Source organism: Gymnoscopelus braueri (assembly GCF_963280865.1).
Source record: "Gymnoscopelus braueri genome assembly, chromosome: 21".
In the NCBI taxonomy this organism is placed as follows: Eukaryota; Metazoa; Chordata; class Actinopteri; order Myctophiformes; family Myctophidae; genus Gymnoscopelus; species Gymnoscopelus braueri.
In genome coordinates this window covers 24,141,545-24,168,268 of record NC_137623.1, presented here as the reverse complement: position 1 = coordinate 24,168,268, position 26,724 = coordinate 24,141,545, and the positions used below count along the sequence as shown (strand labels likewise).

The 26,724-nt window shown below is 43.1% G+C and overlaps 1 protein-coding gene across 1 annotated transcript in view; it reads left to right on the top strand.

Moving 5' to 3' along the window:
- Positions 1 to 26,724, top strand: part of map3k22 (mitogen-activated protein kinase kinase kinase 22) — a 90,388-nt gene that overhangs the window by 29,701 nt on the left and 33,963 nt on the right. The window contains exons 4-5 of the mRNA XM_080417924.1: positions 11,633 to 11,742; positions 15,194 to 15,231. Coding sequence (XP_080274050.1) covers positions 11,633 to 11,742; positions 15,194 to 15,231 — 148 coding nt within the window. The remainder of the gene's footprint in view (positions 1 to 11,632; positions 11,743 to 15,193; positions 15,232 to 26,724) is intronic.

Sequence of the window (26,724 nt, the reverse complement as noted above, 5' to 3'; positions counted from 1 at the left end):
TTGTATGCCGCCATTGTATCAACGAGTATAATATACAGGGTCAAGTATCGGTGGTTAATGAGACTAATCGATTTGGTCGACTCACATTTCTTTTTTAATTCTTTCTTGTCGATTTGTTGATATGCAAGGGGAAAAAAACGTCTTCTTGATTATTCAGAGGAAAGGTTATTAATACTGTGCACTGTGATGGATGGCATAACTGGCATTGTGCTTTGCACTTGAGGCTGATTGCGTCATCACCAGTGACCCTACTCGACACAACAGGTTCCAACTAAGCCATCAGGGCTCAGCAATAATTCTACAAAGGAAAATATGAACCGCCTTTTGTCTTTTGTTGCTTCAGCGATTTAAACGTGACGGACGGGTCTAAACATAGGATGTGATGGTATTGTGATCAGGGCCATTATGTTCAATGGTTAATCCCTGTCAATACCAGTATTTGCAGTATGCGCCTTCACTGTTTTTGTTTATTTTGACGGGACACGGCATATTAATGAACAATAAATATCAACGTAATGTAAGTACACCGGACTTAGCAATGATGCTCATTTTCATTCGCAGTCCCCACAAAAAAACACATAAAAACAAGCAACAATGGAGTACATTACATTACACAAGGAAAACGGAACGGCGATACAAAAACAGCGGTACAAAAGGTGAAAAGTATACCTATTTAAGACTAAAATAGAGAGTCATTTAAAACCCATTTTTACTTGACTCAATTGTTATAGCACAAATTTTTTTTGCAGCATTTTACTATGTACCTGTATTACAATTTTCTATATAAAGCCGGTAATTCGGCACTAGAGGAAGTGTGTATGTGTGTGGGTTTACACCGATCACTGTTGATAAATAACCAGCACAGAGAAGTTGCCCCTTTCACACTCGGAGCGAAAGCTGTTAATCCACTGGCAATGTACCGTATTGGCATATATTCTTTTCCTGTGAATCTCACATCATAAGCAGTTTATAGACAAGATCAGAATGTTTGTAAACAATCGTGTGGAGCGTTATTTCCAGGTAGAATATCTATGGATATTGACTCTACGGCGTCCAACGGAGGATTTCTGTTTGTCTCAAATAGCTATTTTATTGTCCCGAAATGACTGGCCTTGCGAGCCTTAAGTTTAGACACCACTCTTGCAAGCATTAAGCCTGTACCGTACGTACGTATCCGTAACAGTCATCTAATGTGGGAACCAGTGGTGTAAAGTAACTAAGTACATTTACTCAAGTACTGTACTTACTGTAAGTAAAATGTTGAGGTATTTTTACTTTACTTGAGTATTTCCAATTTCCAGTACTTTTACTTCTACTCCACTACATCTCAGAGGCAAATATTGTACTTTTACTGCACTACAAGTATTTGTAGTATTACTTTGCAGATATAAATTATTACATTATAAAACATATATTAACCACTTTTAGCCCTATTTTATACCTAGGCTATTTGAAAATAGCCGATCTACAAGCTCACAACGCGTTGCATCGCGACGCGTTGTGAGCTTGTAGATCTGCTATTTTCAAACATTTTAGTACTTTTACTTTTGGTACTTTAAGTACATTTTGATAGCAATACTTTTGTACTTTTACTCAAGTAAATTTAGAATTCCGGACTTTTACTTGTAACAGAGACTTGGATTGCAGTATTGATACTTTTACTTAAGTAAAACATTTGAGTACCACCACTGGTTGGAACAGACACCATACTGTACAGTCAGGAGGCAACAATGTGTGAACGACTAACAGAACTAGGCAGTGACTTTCTACCGATAGAAGTCAATCTCTCTCTCTAATTACGCTCTTTAATGACTAGTTCCTTGTGGCTGGCGTGGGCTGAGACTTCACGGGTGTGACCAACTCTTCTGGAGTGTTCTTGTGACATTTCTTATCGTAATTCCCTTCACTCTACGACACACAAGCATGAATGGAGGAAGTGTGCTAAAAGGGACGCCATTCCTGCCTTTTCACTCCCGGTACTACGTATAATCAAGATTAACAAATAAGTCACATAGATAGGTCATTCACCTACGTACGTATGTGTTCAGTGAATGGCTGCCGTTGGCACTGGCAGTGGGTGAATGTATGCCATTGTTTTTCTCTGTTTTTGTCAGCAAACTAACTGTAAGTAAGTAAGCCTTGCCAAGCCCTGAGGCCCATAGGGCAGGAGCCTATCTCTCTACTATGACGCTAGTATGTCACAGGGACATACTAACTGTGCTAGAGGGGAAACTCAGTGACGTAATGAGTTAATTTACTGCCTATAGCTATGTAGGGTACATGACGTTGAGTCAAAAAAGTGTGTGTGTGTTCATGACATACTGTAGCTCACATTTTGGGACGAACGGTTGGTTGTGGACTACATGTCTAATTGGGTGACAAATGTGTGTCCTCAGTTAGTTTTTACTGGTGTGTGTGTGTGTGTGTGTGTGTGTGTGTGTGTGTGTGTGTGTGTGTGTGTGTGTGTGTGTGTGTGTGTGTGTGTGTAGTGAACCCTTGGTGAACTTAATAGTAAAAAGTACAGTGCATATTCATTACGGGATTAAAAATGCATGTCAGTGTGTCAACAAAACCTGAAAGTTGGGAGCTTACTCTAGTGCACCATCCGTGTCACGCTGTAGGTGTAGCATGCTACGTACAGTAGACAGTAGGCATGCATACACTAGGCACTCACACACTCACAGTAGGCTCTAGGCATGCACACACATACAGTAGGCACTAGGCACTCACAGTAGGCACTAGGCACTCACACACTCACAGTAGGCACTAGGCACTCACACACTCACAGTAGGCACTAGGCATGCACACACATACAGTAGGCACTAGGCATGCACACACTCACAGTAGGCACTAGGCACTCACACACTCACAGTAGGCACTAGGCACTCACACACTCACAGTAGGCACGGGGCACTCACACACTCACAGTAGGCACTAGGCACTCACACACTCACAGTAGGCACTAGGCACTCACACACTCACAGTAGGCACTAGGCACTCACACACTCACAGTAGGCACTAGGCATGCACACACATACAGTAGGCACTAGGCACTGACACACTCACAGTAGGCACTAGGCACTCACACACATACAGTAGGCACTAGGCATGCACACACTCACAGTAGGCACTAGGCACTCACACACTCACAGTAGGCACTAGGCACTCACACACTCACAGTAGGCTCTAGGCACTCACACACTCACAGTAGGCACTAGGCACTCACACACTCACAGTAGGCACTAGGCACTCACACACTCACAGTAGGCACTAGGCACTCACACACTCACAGTAGGCACTAGGCATGCACACACATACAGTAGGCACTAGGCACTGACACACTCACAGTAGGCACTAGGCACTCACACACTCACAGTAGGCACTAGGCACTCACACACTCACAGTAGGCACTAGGCACTCACACACTCACAGTAGGCACTAGGCATGCACACACATACAGTAGGCACTAGGCACTGACACACTCACAGTAGGCACTAGGCACTCACACACATACAGTAGGCACTAGGCATGCACACACTCACAGTAGGCACTAGGCACTCACACACTCACAGTAGGCACTAGGCACTCACACACTCACAGTAGGCTCTAGGCACTCACACACTCACAGTAGGCACTAGGCACTCACACACTCACAGTAGGCACTAGGCACTCACACACTCACAGTAGGCACTAGGCACTCACACACTCACAGTAGGCACTAGGCATGCACACACATACAGTAGGCACTAGGCACTGACACACTCACAGTAGGCACTAGGCACTCACACACTCACAGTAGGCACTAGGCATGCACACACTCACAGTAGGCACTAGGCACTCACACACTCACAGTAGGCACTAGGCACTCACACACTCACAGTAGGCTCTAGGCACTCACACACTCACAGTAGGCACTAGGCATGCACACACATACAGTAGGCACTAGGCACTCACACACTCACAGTAGGCACTAGGCACTCACACACGTGCAGTAGGCACTAGGCGCGCACACACATACAGTAGGCACTAGGCACTCACACACTCACAGTAGGCTCTAGGCATGCACACACATACAGTAGGCTCTAGGCATGCACACACGTGCAGTAGGCACTAGGCGCGCACACACATACAGTAGGCACTAGGCACTCACACACTCACAGTAGGCTCTTGGCACGCACACACGTAGAGTAGGCACTAGGCACACACACCTACTAGCAGGGCTGGCAAGTTTTCAGAAAACCTTGGAGTGAGATAGATTTCATGGCACGTGAAAGCTAATGTTTTGGGGCCCATTCAGGGTCGCCACCGCATTCTTAAGACTTTTATTTTGATTAATTTTTGTACTTGAAGATACCATTTACAACCATTTCCCCAATTTCATAATTCTGATCCTTATCCCAATTTAAAAAATTGATACAGAAATTAAACAGTTTATTGGCCACCGCCAGAGTGTCCTGGCACCAGAGTTGACCTGGTGACCAACTACTGTACCACAATAATGATGCACTTTAAAAAAAAAATAGTTTTTCTATTTGACAGAAATAGAAGTGAGAAATAGGAGGTGCGTCTTTGAAGTGTGTGAAAAGGTTATTTGCGTGGTAGAGATGAGAAGGGATTTCCTTGCCAGAGAATGACAAGGCATGTCCTCAATCAAGATAGTCTACTTGCGCATTGTGCTCAAAGCATGCGGGTTGGCAGAGCTATGCTGACTATCTTAATTGAGGACATCCCTGCTCATCCTGGAACCACAATGGAAACAAGCTGCGGCTTTTTTTGTGTATAGTCCACGTTGGCGTTTTCCTAATGAGGGTTAGGGTTAGGCACATTGTTGTGACCTTTTTAAACTGCCAATAAAGTATCCTGTCTATCATCCTCCAAACTGGGAACCCAAAGCCAAATGAGAATGAAAAACAGCGCCCTCTGCTGTTTGTACTATCTCATGTTGGCTCTGGGACAATGACGACGCAGCACACGTGCGCAAAGGAAACCGGGGTTTTAGTCTGCCGTCACGCTCCACTTCCGGGTGGTGCGACTATGTTTTCATTCCCACTAACAATATTTCTACACGGAACACTAACACCACTTCTCCCAGAGAACATGGATCGTTTTGGTTATAAGCCCACTTGTTTCTATGATGAAAGAGCAAGTTAAAATGTGAATATCTTTCCGTGGGTTTGTCTGCTCCGCCGACGCCATTGTTAAATTAGTTTCGGCTTGTTTCGAGTAGGGAAGGATCAGCGGACACGTAAATCCCGCCCACTACATTTGATTGGGTAAAGCGCGGCCTGCTTCCTGATCTGAAGGCACGCCCACGCCCACACAGTGCGTACACGTTATGTCGAACCTTCACGACAGATTCCAACGCAGAGCAGAATCTGTTCTTGAGAGATTAATCATCCTCTGACGAGGAGGAAATCCCTGTTCTCGTACTGTAGAATGCCGTCTTTCTGCTGTTGTGGTTGTAACATGATGCAACCTGCTTGTGTTCCCTGGTAAAAAAAACGGGGGCGTTTATGGTGGCACAGGCGTCCAGGTCAACAACCTCTCCTTTCATGCCATAATGACTGCACGCAGATAATTGACTCCATTAAAACCTCTTGATATGGTAAAGCATGATGTGCTCATCTGCATGATTAGCCCTTTTGTACTTGTGTGTGTGCGTGTGCTTACACAAACACACACGTGTCGTGTAAGTGTGTGCGCGTGTGTCTTTTAGCAAGTGAGAGAGGAGACAGAGAGAGAGAGAGCTGCCTTGTTGCTAAGCTCCAGTCTCTTGCTGGTACGAATGAAGCAGCTTTTCTTTTTTTTTTTCTCTTCACTCTGAGGCAATAATGTATTTTCAACACACGATCCATGCTTAACCTCTGACTCCTCCATTAAAGTCAATACTCTTTGTACATGATCAGCTTAGAAAGCCCACATCCCAGCTGTGTCAACTTTGATTCAGAATCTGTCAGTGTGTGGTGAAGGGGAGCTTGCTGTGTGTGTGTGTGTGTGTGTGTGTGTGTGTGTGTGTGTGTGTGTGTGTGTGTGTGGGGGGGTGTGTGTGGGGGTGTGTGTGTGTGTGTGTGCGTGCGTGCGTGTCAGTTGTCTGATTTGCTGATATAAAGTTAAACGCTTCTCTAGCATTCATTCCATTTTGAAGTTCTTTATGGCCGTGCAGCAGTCTGGAGGTCACAGGTTGGCCCCTAGCTTAAAGGACCATTTCACCCCTGGAAGAAGTTTTCGGTCTTTTAATGAAGTTTAGGAGTCAAGAAACAAGATCCTGGGTTTTTTTTGGTGAATAATCTGTGTTTTTAGATATCTAGTAATCTTCGCATTCTTCGTGACGTTATTTGCGTCATGAGAGATATGTCTCATTCCTTTCCGCACTACATGTTGTCTTGACGCGTCTCAGTCAGACCAGCTCCAAACGACAGCCCCCGTAACACTTTGTTCAACCTTCTTTCGCCACTCGGCCACTCCCATTAGCTGCGGCCAGCGGGCAAACCCCCTTGCAGAGTGAGGCATTACTTTACCTGAGTTATCTTCTGATAGTTGTACTTGAATGTTGACATGAAATAATAATCCTGTGTAGTGTTTCATAAGCGCAAGCTTGAAAAAAAAATACAGCGTGGAGTGGCAGCGCTGGTAAACAAACACCGTCGCAAAGGCTAGGATCATAATACCAAGGATTCGACAGTGATGTCAATACTATGCGACACGGAAGTAGAACACCAGAAAGATACCAAGGATGTCCCAGTGATATGACATCACTAACGAATCCTTGGACATATATGTAACTAGATGAACGTGCGCGAGTACAGCCAGTGTTGCCAGATATTGTGAGAGAAATAAGCAGCCAGGTCTATGAAAACAAGCCCAAAAGAAGATAACTAGGCCATGAGCACTTTACCTAGACATGGGATATTATATATTTGAAAATTGCCGATCTACAAGCTCACAACGCTTCGCGACCCATTGTGAGCTTGTAGATCTGCTATTTACAAAAAAATCTTGAGGGGGAAAAAGTGTGTTTTGACACATATTTGTTTGACACATATTTGTGCCAGGGAGCCCCCTGGCACAAATTATAATTTCAGATGGGGGTCTGTGGAAAAATACATGAACATGTTTGAGAACCACTGGTTTAAACAACAATCAAAACATTTGGAAACAAGCCCAAATATCAACTACATTTTAGAAAGAAGCCGCTTATAATAAGCAGACATGGCGACACTGGCATGCTGTTTGGATGTTATTGTTGGAGATCACACCCACATGGAACCTCCCCTGCCACAAGGCACCAAAGCATTATGGTCATTGTAGTAATGCAGCAGTCCAGTCAAACCCTAGTCAAACACACAGATTTCATTATTTTTCTGGCCATAGGGTGCAAATTTTAAATTGTGCTACTGTTATCTACTACAAATACTATTACCATTGAGTGATTGCAGTTTCTTCCAGGGGTGAAATGCTCCTTTAAGCTTTGCACAAACACATTCACACAGGCCCGTTTTGCATTATTAAACACCCCATGCGCTTTCGTAGCCTTTGTATGCAATGTACGGCGTTCCAAGGCTTTCCGCAGTGCAGACGTTTCTCTACAGCATCGGTATTTGTTGCCTAATTCATATCTCAGTTCAGCTCAGACCAGTTATATCAGTTAATAAATATATATATATATATATATATATATACATACATACATACATACATACATACATACATACATACATACATACATACGTACATACAATTCATTCAGTTGGTTTACATATTTACAATAATAGTCATAATATCAATCATAATAATTGTCCAAGTCCCCGAAAAAAGGATAGGGAGAAGCATTAAGCTTGTCGGGCCCTACCCCCTCGATCGTGGAGCAATTTCAAAACCCAGACAAAAAACATCCATTCCTATTGATGCCAACCTTCGTTTAGTTATGGTCAGACTTACTGGTTTGCATGCAAACCTAAAGAAATCAGGGAAGTGGCGCAAAAGTACGGTATTAATGTCATTGGGTCCCCAAAAAAGTCAAGAGCTTATTCCAGTGCACCATTCGTGGACATGAGTCTGTGTTTTCTCACAGGAAGTCTTTCAAGTCAAACAAAGTAGTGATCATTAGTGGCTAGTGGCAGATGACCACCTTGTTGCCTGTTTGAGAATTGCAACCGGCAGCTACCAACCGGACTTTAGTGGACTGGCAGCTAGTTACCACTTTTGTGCTGCTGCAATTAGACGGCAACAGATGTGAAATTTGATTTCATGCAATCTTTCTGCAGGACAGATTTTCTTTTTTCTTCATTTCAGATTGAATTCCAGTAATACCTGATTGGATTATTTATTTTCCCCTTCAGAATCAGACAACACAACACATATAAAACATGTACTGCACTAATAAATATCTTGATAACTCAGCACATTTTTATTTCTATATGAAACAGGATCCCCGCTGCTGCTATCATCAGTATTTCCACATTATTGTTTGATGCGCTTGGCGCTTTTCTCCCCAGATAGTCAGAAAACTAGGCTATTGACATATTATATTGGGTTTTTGTGTTTGCATTTAGCAGCTTATAATAAGATGTAAAAGCAATGGTGATCTTCACTGTCGGCTAAGCAGATCTTGTCTCGTGGCCCAAAAAGGTTGCCCCTCTAGGCTACGTCATAACAAAATGATTTCATGCGAATTTAAGATTTAAAAATAGGTGAGAGTCACTTATTGGAGATACTTCCTTTATCTCAGTTTAGATAAGTGTGTTGTTATGACAGTGCCAGTGGCTGCCAGAGGTGGATTCTTTCCTCTGTGGAAAGTAAACCGTACAGATGTCATCAGAGCAGGAATGCCAGGTGTAGCCTACCTGGCCGTCTACGTCAGCACATGGCTTGGCTTGGATATACCAAACGACATTGGTGGCTCCCCCCCTCACATTAGGATATCTTTACCCGTCGTCCTAACAGCTGGGTGAGCCCTGCAACCAACCAACCAAGCACACTTATACATCTTGCTAAGAAAAAACAGCTTCATTAAAATTGCCACAAAGAGCTGGAGGAGTTGGAAAGAGTTGGAGCTGCAGCATCATGGCGGTTTGCAACACCAATGCAAACCAAGGGACTGAGTATGTGACAATGGACACGCTGGAGGAACTGCTGGACCAGCAGAAGAGCTTTTATGAGGACTTGTTGAAGAGGCAGGAGAATGCATTTAGATGTGTTTCTCAAATTATTCGGAACTCTGCAAATAAAAAAGTGGAGCCAGTGTTGGGTGAGTTACAAGAACTCAACCTTTTATTGTTGCACTATTTATAATATATACTACTTGCACTTTTAATAATTATGGCTCTTTGTAAACTTGATATTTGCTATTATTACTTGTCTATGGAAGGGATTCATGATTAATTGTTCATATCAGTATTGGTCGATATTTACTTTAAAATGCAATATTGGTAAAATTGGCATCTGCTAAATAATTGCCATATTTGTTGCCAATATTTCATTTGATTATATAAATGTTTAATGTGAAGGTAAAAAAGTATTTTGTGATGATTGAAGGCTGGAATAGTTTTCTGTAGAAGCTTTCAAAAGGGTCTAACAACAGTGTAGAGCAAATAAAAGCAAACAAGTTGGAACAATGTTTGTTGTTTGGACTAATATGTGAATCAGTAGGCCTAATAAATCTGTTTAGATAAGCACTGTTTTCTTATATATATTTTTTTTAGTCTGCATCTGCACCCAGAATCACAGTTACTGTATAACCATACTGAGAATTTGTATTGCAATATATGTGTCGATATCAATACATTTTTTTAATCAATGATCACTTCATTGGTAATCAGATATCGGCCAAAATGTTTATACTTTGCATCCCTAGTCTATAGTGTTTGTTGAACTGTCATGTCTACAATTATTTCTCCCATGTTTTTTATGTTGCACCAAAATTACCCTCCGAGGACAATAAAGGTTTATTGGATTGAATTGAATTGAACTGAATGGAGTCTGATTGTGAATTTCTCTCAAAATGACATTGATAATCTAAAACCAAAAGGCCCATCAAAGTGAGTCCATGTACATATCCAAGCAGGGTAATGAACTGAAATCATGACACGCTGCAAAGGGATACTATGAGGAGACAACCTAGAGAGAATCAATGAAGGAGAAATAATCGTGTGATTAATGGACTTGGATCGGATAAAGCTGATGAACCTTGGGCTGAAAGTCCAAAGTACAAGAAGTGTTCACCACAGTATTCAATCAATCTTCAATTCAATGCAAGCGCTGCAAGCTTATACATCTGCTATTTTTTACCATCTTTGAAAAATCTTGAAAGCTGATTTGGAAGGCATTTGTAGAATTGGCTTCAGGTCTTAGTGGGTTTAGGACAAACCTGCCAAACCTGGGCAGGGCAGATCTACAGTAACCTGAAGAACACTTCAGACACACACACACACACACACACACACACACACACACACACACACACACACACACACACACACACACACACACACACACACACACGATGGTTCCTGGTATTGATCATTTCTGGTTGGAGGTCCTTTTTGCTGATGGAGATTTTTGTTGGCTGTGTCTATAGGCTCCCAAGTGTGTAATATATCTGTAGAAGAATTAGTTCTGTGCCGATGAAGGTAACAGATATCGCTAAAGAAATATTTGTCCTTGGTGACTTTTAATATAGATTGGCTGTTGGACTAATGCCTATTGGGAAAAAAAGTTTAAAAGCACTGCACTCATTTTTAATTGAACTCAGATGGGGAACAAAAGTGGAGTAAATTGCAATTATGCTGGGCAGACATCTGCAACCTGTATTGACGACATATACAGTATATTTGCTAATAACAGCACATCATGCTCTGAGTCTAAGGGTACGGTCACACCTAACTTTGCTTCTGCCAATCTGGCTGTCTTTTTGCAATGGTTGTCAATAGGGGTGTCAGAAAAAATCGATTCGAATATGAATCGCGATTCTACTGTTGGACGGAATCGATTCTCATTAAAAAATTTAAAAAAAAATCCAATTTTTTTTGGGGGGGGGGGGGGTCTGGGATTTACCTTTGTGTGTTTACATTATTATCAGTTGATAAAACCTTTACAATTATAAAAGCTACATAAATACTCTGCTCTCATGCCAGCAGACTGGAGTAGATACTGAAATCCTATGTTTTGAATGGAGAATCGTTTTGAATGGAGAATCGTTTGAATCGGAAAAAAACGTTTTTGAATTGAGAATCGTTTGTTTTGAAAAAATCTGAATCGTGACCCCATCGAATCATGAGATAGCAGAAGATTCAGAGCCCTAGTTGTCAATGGGAAAGGAGTATTTTGTTGCGGAAATCCACGCAATGGCAACAAAACGCTCCGTTCCCATTTGAAAACCATTGCAAAAAGGTGGCCATGAAAAAAAGCTGCATTAGATTCTAATTAGATTAGAGGAAGTTGAAAATGTCAAATATACTGTGTAATGAGAAGCAGACAGAAGAAAACAAAAGCATATTATCAAAACAAAATTCAGGAGAAGAAGAGTGATAGTAACAAACTTGAAAACTTGGAACCTGAGTGAAAAAATGGGTTCGGACAAGAATTGTACCGTGTGCTGTAAACCTTTTTTTTGTGCGTCTCCTTTCCTCCCCAGATGACGAGGAGGCTCTTAACTCCATCATGAAGGACCTGGCAGTTCTGGGACGTTGCTATGTGCAGCAAAACAGCCACAAGCCCAAGAACAGAACCCTGCTCTACAAACAGGTAGGCCCACTCGACATGATCGACAGCTATACAGCCTAGTCATCATCACATGCGACCCGGAAGAACCACGTTAACCCGTTCGGGAAGATCGGGAACGCATCTGTGTAACCACTTAAGCCATTATTTTATACTTTGGCGTGCCGCGCTCTGAGCTTGTAGATCTGCTATTTTTTTAAAATCATGATTTTTTTTGCAAATCTTTGAATATATATATTTTTTACAGCGAACATTTTGAACTCAAATCTTTGCTTCTGGGTGGGTCCCTGGAACAACATATTTTGAGATTTGACATTTTGGTTGGTCCTTGACATTAAAAGGTTTGAGAACCACTTAGGATTTAGAAGACATTTGTAGAATCCCCAGAAGCAAAGATTTGAGTTACAAATGTTCACTTAAAAATATATTTATTTATTATATTACCGTAATTTTCGCACTATAAGCCGCACCTGAATATAAGCCGCAGCAGCTAAATTGAATGATTTGTACATATATAAGCCGCACTGGACTATAAGCCGCGGGTGTAAAATCCATAGATTTAGGCCTAGTGGCCTAGTGGCCGTTAGCTGTAAAAATCCATAGATAAGCCGCACCGTTATATAAGCCGCAGGGTCGAAAAATGGGAAAAAAGTCGCGGCTTATAGTCCGAAATTTACGGTATTTATTATATTTGTAATATAATATACATTCAAAGATTTGCAAAAACTTTCATGATTTTTCAAAAAAATTGCAGATCTACAAGCTCAGACAGATGCTTTCCCTGTCTTAATGGGTTAAATGAATGATACAGTACATGTTTTGCTTGTAATGTTGTGCCGCACGTCCCCCAAATGCCCTTTGCTGTCAAACACATTACCTCAACAACGCTATATTTGGTTTGAGTCTCTGCTGTCTGGCTGACTGTGACAATGAAGGTCGTACCTTAGTTTTAAACAATGCAACACACACAACCTGGGGGAAAGCGTTGTTTGAAAATGTTGTTTGTTTCATAACATTGTCTCTGTCGGGTGGAAACCTCATATGTCCAAAACTGTTTCTTTTCAGGATTCAAATTCAAAAACAGCAAAAGGTAGCAGATCGACAAGCTCAAAACACGTCGCTTTTTTATGCTTTTGTGTGACGCTGTACGTAGTATGCTCAATTAGGGCATTCGTTTACAAAAATATGCAAAAAGTTAGAATATGGAGATAAGAGATTTCTAGCCTGGTCGCGCCCCAAGCCGCTGTGTGGGCGCTTTGCAGAAACCAAAAAGTCTTCCACTGTTTGGTTTCTGCAAAACGCTCACACAGCGTTTGGGGGGCCAGACTGGTCTCTGCAGAAGACCCATGATAATGTGAATTCACGCGACCGGGATGGTTTACCAGGCTAGGAGGTTTTCTGCCTGACAACAACAATATGTTAGTTTGAGCCCAGGCATTAGTGTTAAGGTGTGTCTGGTTCCTCCCACTATACGTGTGGGTGTGTAAAACATTCATGCCATACTGGAAAGCACATTGATTGACACCGATGAAGGTATGCTCACACACAACCGTGATGGAATGGCGAGGGCGTTGTTGGGCATGTCCAAAGCTCAACCAAGTAATATCCACACGACGGCACACAGGGCGTGTTTTCACTAATGCCGCTGGAAGCGCCAACCCCTTCACTCGCATAACAATGGAGGTTAGCGGGATGCGACTGTTCCAGCGTGATGCATGTTTGTTTGTCTGTGCAAACACACACACACACACATGTGCACAGGCAAGGGTGCATTGCATGTGCGTACAGCAGCCAGCGGTGTAATGGTGATTTTTTTTTTACTGGCAGGACGGTATTTTAATGACGTCACGTGCACGCACACGCACACCGCACGCATTATATTTGACCTTAAATTAGGAAACATGTTTGTAAAGGAAATGTTTTTTAGCTTAGTTTTAGTCTTTTTAAACAAATACAATACATTTGTCTGTGCAAACACACACACCACGTGCACAGGCAAGGGATTGCATGTGCGTACAGCTACAGTAATTAAGAATTCATTCAATTACAATAACAGACTCTGGTCTAACTTACAATAGTTATAACCACTAGAACTAGTCCATACCCGTGGGGGGATATGCGCACATGATCTGGCAACCCGGGAGCCAGCGAACACAAAAACGCTAATAAACAGCTGACAGTTGAGGAAAGAGAAAAACGGGCTTCGCTGTTCCGTGCACATGGTAATGGGCAATGGCTGTGTGCAAATGCAGATCAATTGCTCCAGCCACTGAGGAGAACCGGGCAGAAGAGTTTTGGGCTCACCACCCTCACAGAGCTTTGTAGAATTCTAGGAGGATATGCCACACATTTTTGACACTCAAATACTAAGGGACAGAAGTCCCAAGCTGTGCTCTACTGTCTATAGTTTCAGAGAAGGATAGTCTTTGACAATTTCACACATTTCACAACATTTAATGATTTAATCCTGCTCACTCATCCAGCCACTCCTTTAGAAGTTTCCATCCGTGTGGTTTCATTATGAAACCACAGGTCTGTCAGAGGAATGATAATGGGGCATTCCTCTTTAAAGCGTTTATGACGAGACATAAACATGCAGAGCGATAACGGAGAGAGAGACAAGCTCCTCCTCGGTGACTTCACTTGAGGTAATCCTCTGATTGTCACCCTGTGAGTCCATGACCTCATGCTGGCACACAGGAAACCTTCTCCCTGTCGTCGCTGTCGGGGGGAAACCTTGTATGTCCAACACGGTTACTTTTCAGGAAACGGAAAATAAGAACCAGTTATTATTTAGTCACAAGTTCTTGTTAATTCTTTTCAGTGGTTAAATATTCATTTAAAAAAAAAAACACAGATAGAATTAACCACTTTCAACCTGGGGTCCCTATTTTGGGAATGTCATTATAGCAAAATATTTAAAAACAGTATAAAATAGTATAAAGTATAAAATAGGGCATCAATTTATGAAGTAACTGAGAAAGGTGAAATTATGGAGATACAAGGTATCATAGTGACAATATTCCTTTTTCTCTTTTCTTTTCTTTTTAAAGGAAATCTCTTTCATTCTTGTCGTGCTGCCTTTGTTTTTCCTGTCCCGTCGTGTCTTGTTTTTGGAGTCAGGTTTGAAGGATGTTGTCATTGTCCTCGCTTCACGAGGCCACCAGCCATTGGTTTGATTTACAAAACAAATGGAGAGGCCACTATAAAGAGATCCAAAGTGCAACTGTCTTTTTTTAAATCTCAAACAATGCACAATGCCCGATAATTACAGTTTAAAAATGCTGTTTTGACACACATTAACACACAAAAAAACGGGGTGTTATTGTCATGTCTGCAGTTCATGAGAACTTTTCTCAGGCTCCTCCACTCCTCTTGACAACTCCTCCGCCATCCATATCCCAAATTCCGCCACGAAACGCTTGAACTTTCCACCGCTATAACTCCTCTCTGTTGTTCTTTTCCCTCTCAACAGGATTTAAGAGTCAAGTTGGAGCATGAGAGAGAGAAACGGTATGTTGGAACTTTCTTATTATTTTTTCGACTCCTCTTTCCAAAGTCTTAACTCTCTCTGTTCAGATCTGTATTTTTTTCCCATTTTTATTCCTTGCCGTGCATGGGAGTCGGTGTGGAGGGGAAATCTCAGTGAAACACATGCCAGAGCTCCATAAAAGAGAGGGGAAAAAATTCCTTGCTTTGACATTTTAGCCGAGGCCTTGCGCTTCAGACTCGGATGGGCAGTTTAGAGAGAGGGGAAAAGGGAGAGAGAGCCATGGAAAAACTCCAAGCGTTTGAGCTCAGTGTCAAGACTCCAAGGCACGTACCATATTAACCCTTTAAGACAGGGAATGCATCTGTGTCATTATTCAAAAATAGCAGATACTGTATACAAGCTGCCGCGCTATGAGCTTGTAGATCTGCTATTTTTGAAAAAGAAAATGTGTGCAAATCTTTGAATATATAATATACATTTTTAACTCAAATCTTTGCTTCTGGGGGTCCCTGGAACACAATATTTTGAGTTGGGGGGGTGCGTGGACAAATACATATCATTTTGGGGGTCCTTGACATGAAAAAAGTTTGAGAACCACTGATAGTATAGCCACTTAATTTATTTTTTGTTAGGATTTAGAAGACCTTTGTAGAACCCCCAGAAGCAAAGATTTGAGTTACAAATGTTCGCTTTGAAAAAATACATATATTCAAAGATTTGCACACATTTTCACGATTTTTCAAAAATAGCAGATCTACAAGCTCATAGTGCGGCCGCGCTATGAGCTTGTAGATTTGCTATTTTTGAATAGCCCAAAGAAATGAAAAAAAAAACAAAAAAATGACACAGATGCGTTCCCGGTCATAAAGGGTTAATGCTCAGTGTATTCTACACACACCACTACTCTCTCTCTCTCTCTTGCTCGCTCGCGCTCTATCTATCTCTCCTTCACACTCCACGCACAACACAGTCACATCTCTCCTCTTCTCTCCTGCTCTGGCTGCAGCCACACACAGAGAGAGAGAGAGAGAGAGAGTCACTCAGGAGGCAGAACATGTACGCTCTTACAGTAACTCCGTCTGTCTGGAGACATTGTTATGGGCTGCTTTTTGCACCAAGGTGCCTTACCATTTGTTTACCATGTCGGAGCACTTTGAAACAGAGGAGCCCTGACGAGAAAAGAACAAGAAGCGCAGTGCCTGCTAGGTGAACAGGCGGTGCTCTGTAGCTGTGTGTCCGCTCCACACATATGTACTGGAGCACCAAGGCTCCAAAACTCTCAATGCTGTATTTGATAGTGTCCGTTTTATTGTTCAATCTTTATAATAATAATAATAATACATTGAATGTATATAGTGCTTTTCATGGTACTCAAAGTCGCTTTACAACAAAACAAAATAAACAACATAACCCATTAAGACCTGGAACACATCTGTGTCATTTTTAGATTCGAGCTAAAAAGCCATATTTTACACTTTTGGCTATTCAAAAATAGCAGATATACAAGCTCATAGCGGCACCGAGTACCGCGCTACGAGCTTGTAGATCTGCTATTTTTGAAAAATCGTGAAAATGTGTGCGAATCTTTGAATATATATATATTTTTAAAGCGAACATTTTTAACTCAAATCTTTGCTTCTGGGGGTCCCTGGTACAAAATATTTTGAGATGGGGGTCCACAGTTAGGATTTAGAAGACATTTTGTAGAATCGGCTTCAGGTCTTAATGGGTTAAGAGAGAACTAGTTAAAAAGCAGAAAGCTAAGCAAAGAAGAAAAAAAAACATTGATCAAGATAAAACTAAAAGGCAGAAAGGGAAATTTTATTGGATTGCTTTGGGGGCTGTTATGCCTTTATGGATAGTACAGTAGGCTGACAGAAAATGGGGAGAGAGATGGGGAATGACATGCAGCAAAGGCTGTCGGGATCGGGACTCGAACCCAGGCTACGTTGAGCCTAGAGGTGCCTGGACCGCTACGCCAGCGGCCCCAGTGAAAAGGTGTTTTTTTTAGGGAGGCTTTGAACAGAGCAAGGGGTGGGGGGCGGCTTTGATGTGAGGCGGGAGTGAATCTTTCCACTCTCAGGTAAATTAACAGTATGGATTTTCACTCTGCGGCTGTATTGGTACTGCTGACTGTGATTGAATCTTCTCAGGGCCTTTTCAAGCTTTTTAGCTGAGCATCCAGGGGGAGAGGTAAAGTTTTCAAAGATGTGGACTCATCCCTCTGACTATCTCTTGCCTGACATGTACTCGGTTGTGTGCCGGTGTGTCGCATAACGAAGACGTACAAGCTCACAAAGCATCACTGCACAGACAGTTGTGAGCTTGTAGATCTGCTATTTTCGGTTCTGCAAAACACACACACACACACACACAACTAAGCATAACCGAGGCTTCTGGATCAACTCAAACTCGCAGAGTTGACAGACGAACACTCTGTGAGAAAAATGAAGCGAAACAGAGCTTTTCTTAAAGGCAGAAATAAACTGAAACAAAACAAGGCATCAGAGCAAAAACAACAACAACTACTAAGCAGTGTTTACCTGCGTAATTTCTCTGGTTTCATGGCAGCAGAGATGTGAGGAGAGACATTGGGATCAGTGCTGGGCTGTGATCACAAAGCCATGGGCTCTTTAGAGAGAGAGAGAGAGAGAGAGAGAAAGAGAGAGAGAGAGAGAAACAGCCTGCGTCGGCTCTCTGCAGCAGAATACGGTGTCACACTGGGCTCTCCTCTGTTTCACAGCCTTAATTGGCTACTGCTGCGCTGTGTGGAGGAGAGACTATGTTTTTCATGTCCCTGCCTCCCCTCCGTCTCTTTGCCCACTCTCTCATCTTTCACTCATTCTCTGCCGTCGCCATTCCACTCTTTCTTTTCATTTGTGTTTTTTAGCCGTTCTCCTCTTTGTGAGCCCGTCGGCCAGTTGTTCAGACAGGTTTTGGATCGCGGTGAGGTTTTGCTTGGCTCGCTGCCCAGTGGAGAGAAAGGGAGAGAATCTCTCTTGCCTGAACGTGCTGCGTGCGTTAACCTCAATCTGACCTCAATCCGCTTGCCTATTATTGCAGGTCACTAAATAAAAGCTATTATCATTTTTGGTGAAAGGTGTTTCGTTTGAGTACAGGGGATAAGGTGATAGAAGTCACTTTAGTCAGGATATGGTTGGCCCGTCTCATCTGTCAGCGCTGGTATCCATGGTGAAATCTTAACTGGACGGGCTTCTCTGTGCATTGGCAGGCGTTGAAGGTTTGGCGCAGGAAATAGGAGTTGGGTCTTTTTCTCTTCCCCTGGCCCTGATTCAGAGTCCCTCGCCAGAGAGTAAAGGAACAGAGTCAGACCTTTATCTGTGTGTGTGTGTGTGTGTACAGGAGTGTGTGTGTGTGTGTGCGTGCGTGCAAGAGAGTAAAGAGAAGAGGGTTAGAGGATGGGTATGTGTGATTTCAAGCTTTTTACAGTCCAAATGTGTGTGTGTGTGTGTGGGTGGGTGTTGTGTGCAGTGTGCACGCACGAGCGCAAGCGCGTTTATCGCAAGCTGTAATAACTGCCTCTGCATGCTTGCACAGAGGAAGGAAAGGCATATCATTCAGAGCTAGCGCCCCCCCCCCCCCCCAAACACACACACACACACTTGTACACTCGCCTCTCCCCTCCCTCTATCCCCCCATCCCCTGCTCTCTATCAGTACCATCACCATCGGTAGGCATAAACAGAGATGGAGAGAGCATTTAGCCGTTCTACTGCTATAGCCCTCTGATCTCCAGAATCCCCCCCCCTCCTCCTCCTTTCCCAGAATCCCTCCTCAAGTGGAGGCCAATGAGAAGTCATTAAGATAGGGACTTAATGTGGCCTGTGATGAGGAAATGATGGGGATGAAAACAAACCCGCTTTATCAGGATGCTCCTGAGAGATGGCAGAGAGAGAGAGATAGGGATGGGGAGGTACATACGATATGTGAAACAAAGTCGGAGGAATTAATGCTGAGTCGCGAGTACTCTTCTCTTTTCACATGCTGTGTTAACGGCGGGGCTCTGAGGATGGCTATGTCCATCCATCCACCAAACAAACAACATGTCACTGAAAAACTAGAGTACAAGTTGGCTGGATTGATGTAATTTACTTTCAGTGGTGGAAAGTAACTAAGTACATTTACTCAAGTACTGTACTTAAGTACAAACTTCTCAAACTTTTTCGTGTCAAGGACCCCCAAAATGATATGTATTTGGTCGCGGACCCCCGTCTCAATATTTTGTTCCAGGGACCCCCAAAAGCAAATATTTGAGTTACAAATGTTCGCTTTAAAAATATATATATTGAAGGATTTGCACACATTTTCACGATTTTTCAAAAATAGCAGATCTACAAGCTCGTAGCTCTATGAGCTTGTATATCTGCTATTTTTGAATAGCCAAAGAAATCTATCTATCTAGATGCGTCCCCGGTCTTTTAAGGGAAAGAAACGCCTCGGTGGACACGACACAGCCCCTTAGCCTTAATCTTATTTGATTTTCTCCCATGCTGTGTCTGTCACTCTCTGTCTGTCTGTCTGTCTGTCTATCTGTGTGTGTCTGTTGCTGCCTGTCTCTCTCATTCTGTCTCTCTTTTTAAACATGGAGAGAGGGGAAAGACACACTTCCTGATGCTCTCGCTGCTTTTTTTTTTTCCCTCCCTCCTTTTCCTCTCAGGAAGTTTCCCTGTGTGTGTGTGTGCTGGCTTAGATGAGAGGCACCCACACAAACTCATTAGGACATACACTACTTTTACACAAACATACATACCACACACACACACACACACACACACACACACACACACACACACACACACACACACACACACACACACACACACACACACACACACACACACACACATTACATTACAGATAGTTGGTGACTGATAAAGTCATAGACACAGACATAGATGAAGGCCAAGCATGCACAGCACACTCACTCATACACGTACACATTCTGCCTCCATAGATAAGCATGCATATGTTGACATGCACGTACATCAGAGAGGTCGCTCTGGTCCCTCCTTTTCCTCTTGTGTTGATTAAAAGCCACTTGGTTTTCTCCTCTCGTGACCCTGAAACACTCGCAGCCGCAGGACAAGAATGCATGTACACTGCAACCTCCACTCAGTCTCCCCCCCCCCCCCCCCACAAAAAAAAACACATTTCATACAGCAAGTGCAACCCAATGCGCTTCACAGAACAGAAAAATAATAATGTAAAGAAAATGTAATCACACCTATTTTAAATAACTTTAAAATGGGTGTGATGTGTGCACTCCGTCTGGTCTTAGTCAGTAAGCGTGCTGCTGCGTTCTGAACTAGTTGTAACCGGACAACTTCTTTTCTTGGCACACTAAATAGGAGAGCATTACAGTAGTCTATCCTGTTAGTGATAAAAGCATGCATTAGCCTTTCTGTGTCGGCCTGGGAGAGAAAACAGCGGACTCTAACAATATTTCTGTTTTATAGGAAAGAGTAGTGTGAACTCTATTAGTGCTGCTCTGCTCCCCTGTATGCTGATGATGAACCAATGTTACAGTCATTGCAGAAATGATAGTCAGTCAGCTCACCACAGAAATCTGCACATGGGATCTTAACCTCAGCCGTTTCAGTCACAGGATGCTAGTCATGAATTACACATCTGAAGGTCCTTTCAGACTGGGAATTTTGGTCTCTTTTTGTTAATTATAATGACCCATAAATGCAAGCTATGATTTTGTGAAACCTGTTTAAATTGTTGGGCTACATCCTCTCCAAACAGACAAGGTCTCACAGGTTGAAAAATACTGAACTATTATGAATACTTTCCATGTTAATATATTTTCATACTGTTAATGCATCACGTTGTTTAAAGATCTGAACTGTGAGCTCTGTTCTCTCTCTCTCTGACCTCTGATCCATGACCCTGTACTGTACGTGTCCCATCCCACCCAGAATCATCCCGTTCCAGAGGCCGTTGAAGATCAAGGAGCTGCTCCAGAAGGTGACCGAGGCCTTTGGTCAGCAGATGGACCTGTTCTACAACACTGACAAAGAGGTACAGCAGAGCCACCACCACGCAACGCACACACAGGGCTGTTTACGTTACACTGTGTTGAGCTTCGGCTGTGCCTGTGTAATGCTATTAGGGCTGTAGATATCAATTATTTTATTAGCGATTATTCTATCGATTCGTTTTTCAATTAATCAGATAATCGAGAAGCCCTTTTTATAAATAATTTTAATATATCAACAAATCAAAGTGAATATATATACATTTTTTTATTATAATTGACTAAATCTATTAGTCTGATTAACCACTCAAGCCCTATTTAATACTTTTCCGTACAACAGTGTTGCACAACAATAGCCAAAATAGCGGTCCATTTGGCTGCATTTGTAGCCATTTGTAGTTAAACCCAAACAGTAGTCGGGACACTTGTTTGGGTATGTATCCTTTTTTCCCCCCGTTTACTACAAAAAACTAAATAAAATCCCCTTCAAGGATCCCAAAAAGATTTAAAAAAAAAGAAATGTCTTATCATTTTCTGAGAATTATCTAAGAAATACCATGAATAAAAGAAAAGAAAACTAATGTAAGGAGTGAAAATAGCAGATCTACAAGCTCACAACGTGTCACATCGGGATATGTTGTGAGCTTGTAGATCGGCTATTTTCACTAGGTCCTGGCGGGGGAGACATCAAATTTCTCTTTTGGATCTCGAGCTAAAAAAAGTTTTGGAACCACCGGCTTAATGCATACCAAACTGGGAGGGCGGGGCCGGGGGGGGGGGTCCTTGAAATGAGAGGGTTTGAGAACCAGTGTTTGACCTTTTGACCCCTGTCCTCCCCCAAGTTGCTGCTGCCTCTGAAGACGCAGGAGGACCTGGATCGGGCCGTCATGATGACGGGCTGCAGCACGGGGGTCAACAACCTGCTCAGGATACTGCTCAAGACCCCCAAGAACAACCATGTAAGAAACACACACACACACACACACACACTGGATGGATGCTTTCAGAACACACAGATTGGGCACAGTTCGGAAAGACCTTTAAGGCACGTCGGTGTACTTTGTATTGGAGGATTAAGCTGTGTCAGTGGATGAAGCACTTGAACGAGAGATGGATAGCATTTCTGTCACATGTCTTTGAAATATGTATTTGCATCACGTTTTTGTGTACTCCAAAGTTTGTGTATTTCACAGGCCTGCATATGACCATGTAATTTATCACAAGATACTTCCTGAGAGCAGTATTGTCGTATTTAAAAAAATATACTGTACAAAATACTATGTGATAAAGAACTAGACAAATATAATCGGTGTTTCACATTTCCTCTAAGAGCCCTGTAGCAACAGTATTTAGCGTATGTTGGTCATTTCAACGTGAGAACTTGCACGTTAATAGAATTACAGTATATAGGAAGTCTGTATCTTCCCCAGAGGAAGTTCTGGGCTAATTAAGAAACCTATCCAGTTCACATAACAAAGAGTTTTTGACATTAGTGGCCCCATCTAAGGTAATCAAAAACGTTAGAACATTAGTTATGTCTCCGATTTTTATCTTGACATTCGTTGCAGATAGAAATGTCTGAGAAGTGCATTTCCATACCATTGATTTCATACTAACTACTTTTAACTCATAAAATCCAAAATAATCCATTATTTTCTACTTTGGCTATTCAAAAATAGCAGATATACAAGCTCATAGCGCGGCGCCGGCGCCGCGCTACGAGCTTGTAGATCTGCTTTTTTTTTTTCATCTAGAAAATGTGTGCAAATCTTTGAATATACATTTTTAAAGCGAACATTTGTAACTCAAATCTTTGCTTCTGGGGGGTCCCTGGAACTAAATATTTTGAGATGGGGGGGTCCGTGGACAAATGCATATAATTTTGGGTGGTCCTTGACATGAAAAAGTTTGAGCACCATTATAGCAACATGCGTTTTTCAGAAACCTGTTAGAAGGATTTAGAAGACATTTGTAGATGCCTTACCGGATTGAATAGGTTAAATAAAGTTTTAGCACTGGTATATGATTTTGATAACAATAGTTTTGGGGGTATTTGTATACATTTTTTATGTATGTTTTTCCCCATCCCTGAACGCGAGATGATATATTCCCTGCAGGCGACTAGGAACAAACAAACAGGCGCTGCCTGAGATCACTCGCTCTGATTTAGACTGTGTGGGTTTTTTTAACGACTTCGCTGTAACACGGCGGTTGTCTAGCGGAATCAGTGACCCAGACGACACTCCACTTCCTCCACTGATTGACACGGTGATACAAGTGGACGATGATGTAATGCTGACTTACTTCCTCTACCCCCCCCCCCCCCCCTCCCTACCCCCTCATTCTCTTTCACTGTACTGTCCCCGGGACGCCCCCCCGACCGTCACCCCCTGCACTTCTTCCTGTTTTTTTTACTGCAGTACCTACAGGTGAACAGCAGGGACAAACAGAGCGAGATGAGGTCGTCCCGGTCACTAGGAGATCTGAAGGGCTCTCTGCTGAAAGGCTCAGAGAGGGTTCGCAAACACTCCACAGGTGAGTCAGCGTTGCTCTTTGACACACAAGCGCACACGCGCGCGCACACACACACACACACACACACACACACACACACACATGCATGCGCACACACCCTTGCATTGCTATACTTGCGAGGACAGGACGGAACGGCGATTTTATGTATGCCATTTATACAGTTCAACATTTTTTACCCTAACCCTAAATCCGAAAATAGCTCATCTACACGCTCACAAAGCTGATCTACAAGCTCACAACGCTTGTATATCGGCTATTTTTGGTGCACGACACAGGCCGAGCAACTAAGTATAAGTCAGGCATAACTCCAACCCTGACCCCTAAACCTACCTTGAATGTTTTACTAATAGTATGCCCAACTCTAAAACACGTTTAACCATAAAACAACCATTTATTTGGTGAGGACCAGGACCATTTGGCCCTCACAAATATGGTAATACAAGTACACACACACACACACACACACACACACCCGCACTCGCACGTGTGTCATCACAGGCAATCGGGACTCCACAAGCACTCTGGCGCTGCTTGTGTGAGTGCTTTGCCGCGTGCTGCGCCAATCAAAACGCCATTACAGCTCTATCAAGCGGTCATTATGCTCCATTTCTACCAATCTGTTTGCTCACATGCGTGTGAAAACGGGCTGACACCGGGCATCTCTTGAGCCTGAAAGAGAGACGATAAGCAGCAACAGAGCAGGGAGCCGGTGCTGCTGCTGACGGCCAGGGTTTTTTACGCACACAATCCAGGTGGGAAATAACCTGCCTGGGTCTCCAGGGTGCATCATAGAGCGTGGTTAGTTTACAGAAAGAGACGGCGGTGCCACGGTGATGAGAATGTTAAAGGAGTAGTTCACCCCCCCCAAAAAAAATCGTATTTTCTATCAATTACACACCCCATGAAGCCTTGAATTCATGGAGGTTTTTATTTTTTTCTCTCACATTCCTAAGCCAATAATTTGATGATCTATATCAGTGGTGCTCAAACTTTTTCATGTCAAGGACCCTCAAAATTATCTGTATTTGGCCGCCGTCTCAAAATGTTTTGTTCCAGGGACCCCCCAGAGTCAAAGATTTTAGTTAAAAATGTTCGCTTTAAAATAATTTATAATATTCAAAGATTTGCACACATTTTCACGATTTTTCAAAAATAGCCAAAGTGTAAAATAATGCTTTTTTTTTGCTCAAATAAAAAAATGACACGGATGCGTTCCAGGTCTTAATGGGTTAATAACCGATTCTGGGACATCGCCTTCATCACCTTGTGACTGTAAAGAGAATGCAAATTTGGAGGCCAAACAAGCTGGCAGCGACCGCCTTGACGAATAGCGAAGCGTTATAGGCAAAGCAAGGGCGAGAGTCTTCTCTCACGAGCACCAAGCAGGTGCCACTAAGCACGCTTTGAATCGTTTGGGCCAGTGGTTCTCAAACGTTTTAATTTCAAGCACCCCCATAACTCTGAGAGTGTTCCATTTGTACGCTCTCAGAGTTACAGACCTTTTTTTAAGGGTCCGTTTGGAACCCCCTCAAGGATCCCAAAGTTGTTAGCTGTATATCTAGAATTCCACAGTACACAAAATAAACAGAGATCTATAGTCAGCGCGGATTTACATACATGTGTGTGTTAGATTCAGCCTGGGTAGAGGCCTGCTCATTGATGTGCAGTGCTGTTGTCCAGTCCTGGCATATATCATGGAAACAAAGTGTGAAGGTCCACTGTGCTGTGTGGGAAATCTCAGCGTCGTTTCGCGGCCCCTTATCTTTGAGGAGTCCTGAAAGGTCAACGTTTTCAGTATCGTAAAGCAACCGCTGGCATTATGCACAAAACATGCTCGCACACACACAACAACAGCTTGCGGATCCCCTGTACCGAGGGGTGTAATGGTGATCTTTTTTTTTTTACTAGCGGAACGCTATTTTAATGACGGCATGCGCACGGCCATGCGAACGTCACGCCAGCGACCCAGGCCATGGGTGTAGTTTTTAACTTACTTTGAATTATAGGAGCTGAAACTAAAAAGTTAGCTTTGAACAAAGTACATTTCTCGTGTGCAGATAGGATACTGCCAGCACTGGGTACTGTAGCCAAACTGCTGTGTTGCTTATATACCGTGTATGTGAGGAGTCTGAGGACTGAGGAGAGAGGATACATTTGGACACTCGCCTGTAAACCTGTTATGCAAAGTTCCCATTTGGGTACTTGGCTCATGAATGAATCGAAATTCGAGGTGAACGCGTTCTAGCATACATACGCACGTGCACATCCATGCATGTGCGTGCGCGTGATCCTGCCCCAAAAAAACTGGCGGAACGGCGTGGTGTCGCGTGAAGCGTCGACCGGCGCACCCCTGCCTGTACCGCACTGCATTTCCACTTTTCCAGTGGTCGAAACAAAAATGCTTAGTTTGTACTGTACAATAGCTGTCAGTACCAGCACCTTGTGTGTAGCTGTAGGTGTTCACACACGCATGCTGTGTAGCTTTTTTACAAAATGACCCGCTGTCCCCTCGCCCCGCCACGGGTCACTCACTGAGATGGGAGATCGGAGTCTGCGAGAGAGCGAGAGAGAAAGAGAGGGAGCGAGAGAGAGAGAGGGAGGGAGAGAGGTGGCAGACGAGAGAGGTGACAGCAGCAGCAGCGTGGTCGCAGTAGACACGCTTGATTGGAGATGTCATGTGAGCCTGAGTGCCTCTCTTGACGTATAGGACAAGAGCAGGACAAGAGTATGGATAGAGGTGGCTGTAAGTGGGGGGGGGAGGGGAAAGTGAGTCAGCGGACAACCAATGAAAGCAGAGAGAAAGCAGGTAAAGGAGGTGAACCCTCAGTTTCAATTAGACGGCTTCACTCTACTACTGTATATTATGCACTGTTTTGCGGGTCTTTTTCTACACTCTCAGAGGTAAATTAACACTCACTCAATATTTTTACAGTGTAGTGTACCATCATGCTGCTCCTGTCATTGGAGCCAGCAGCCAT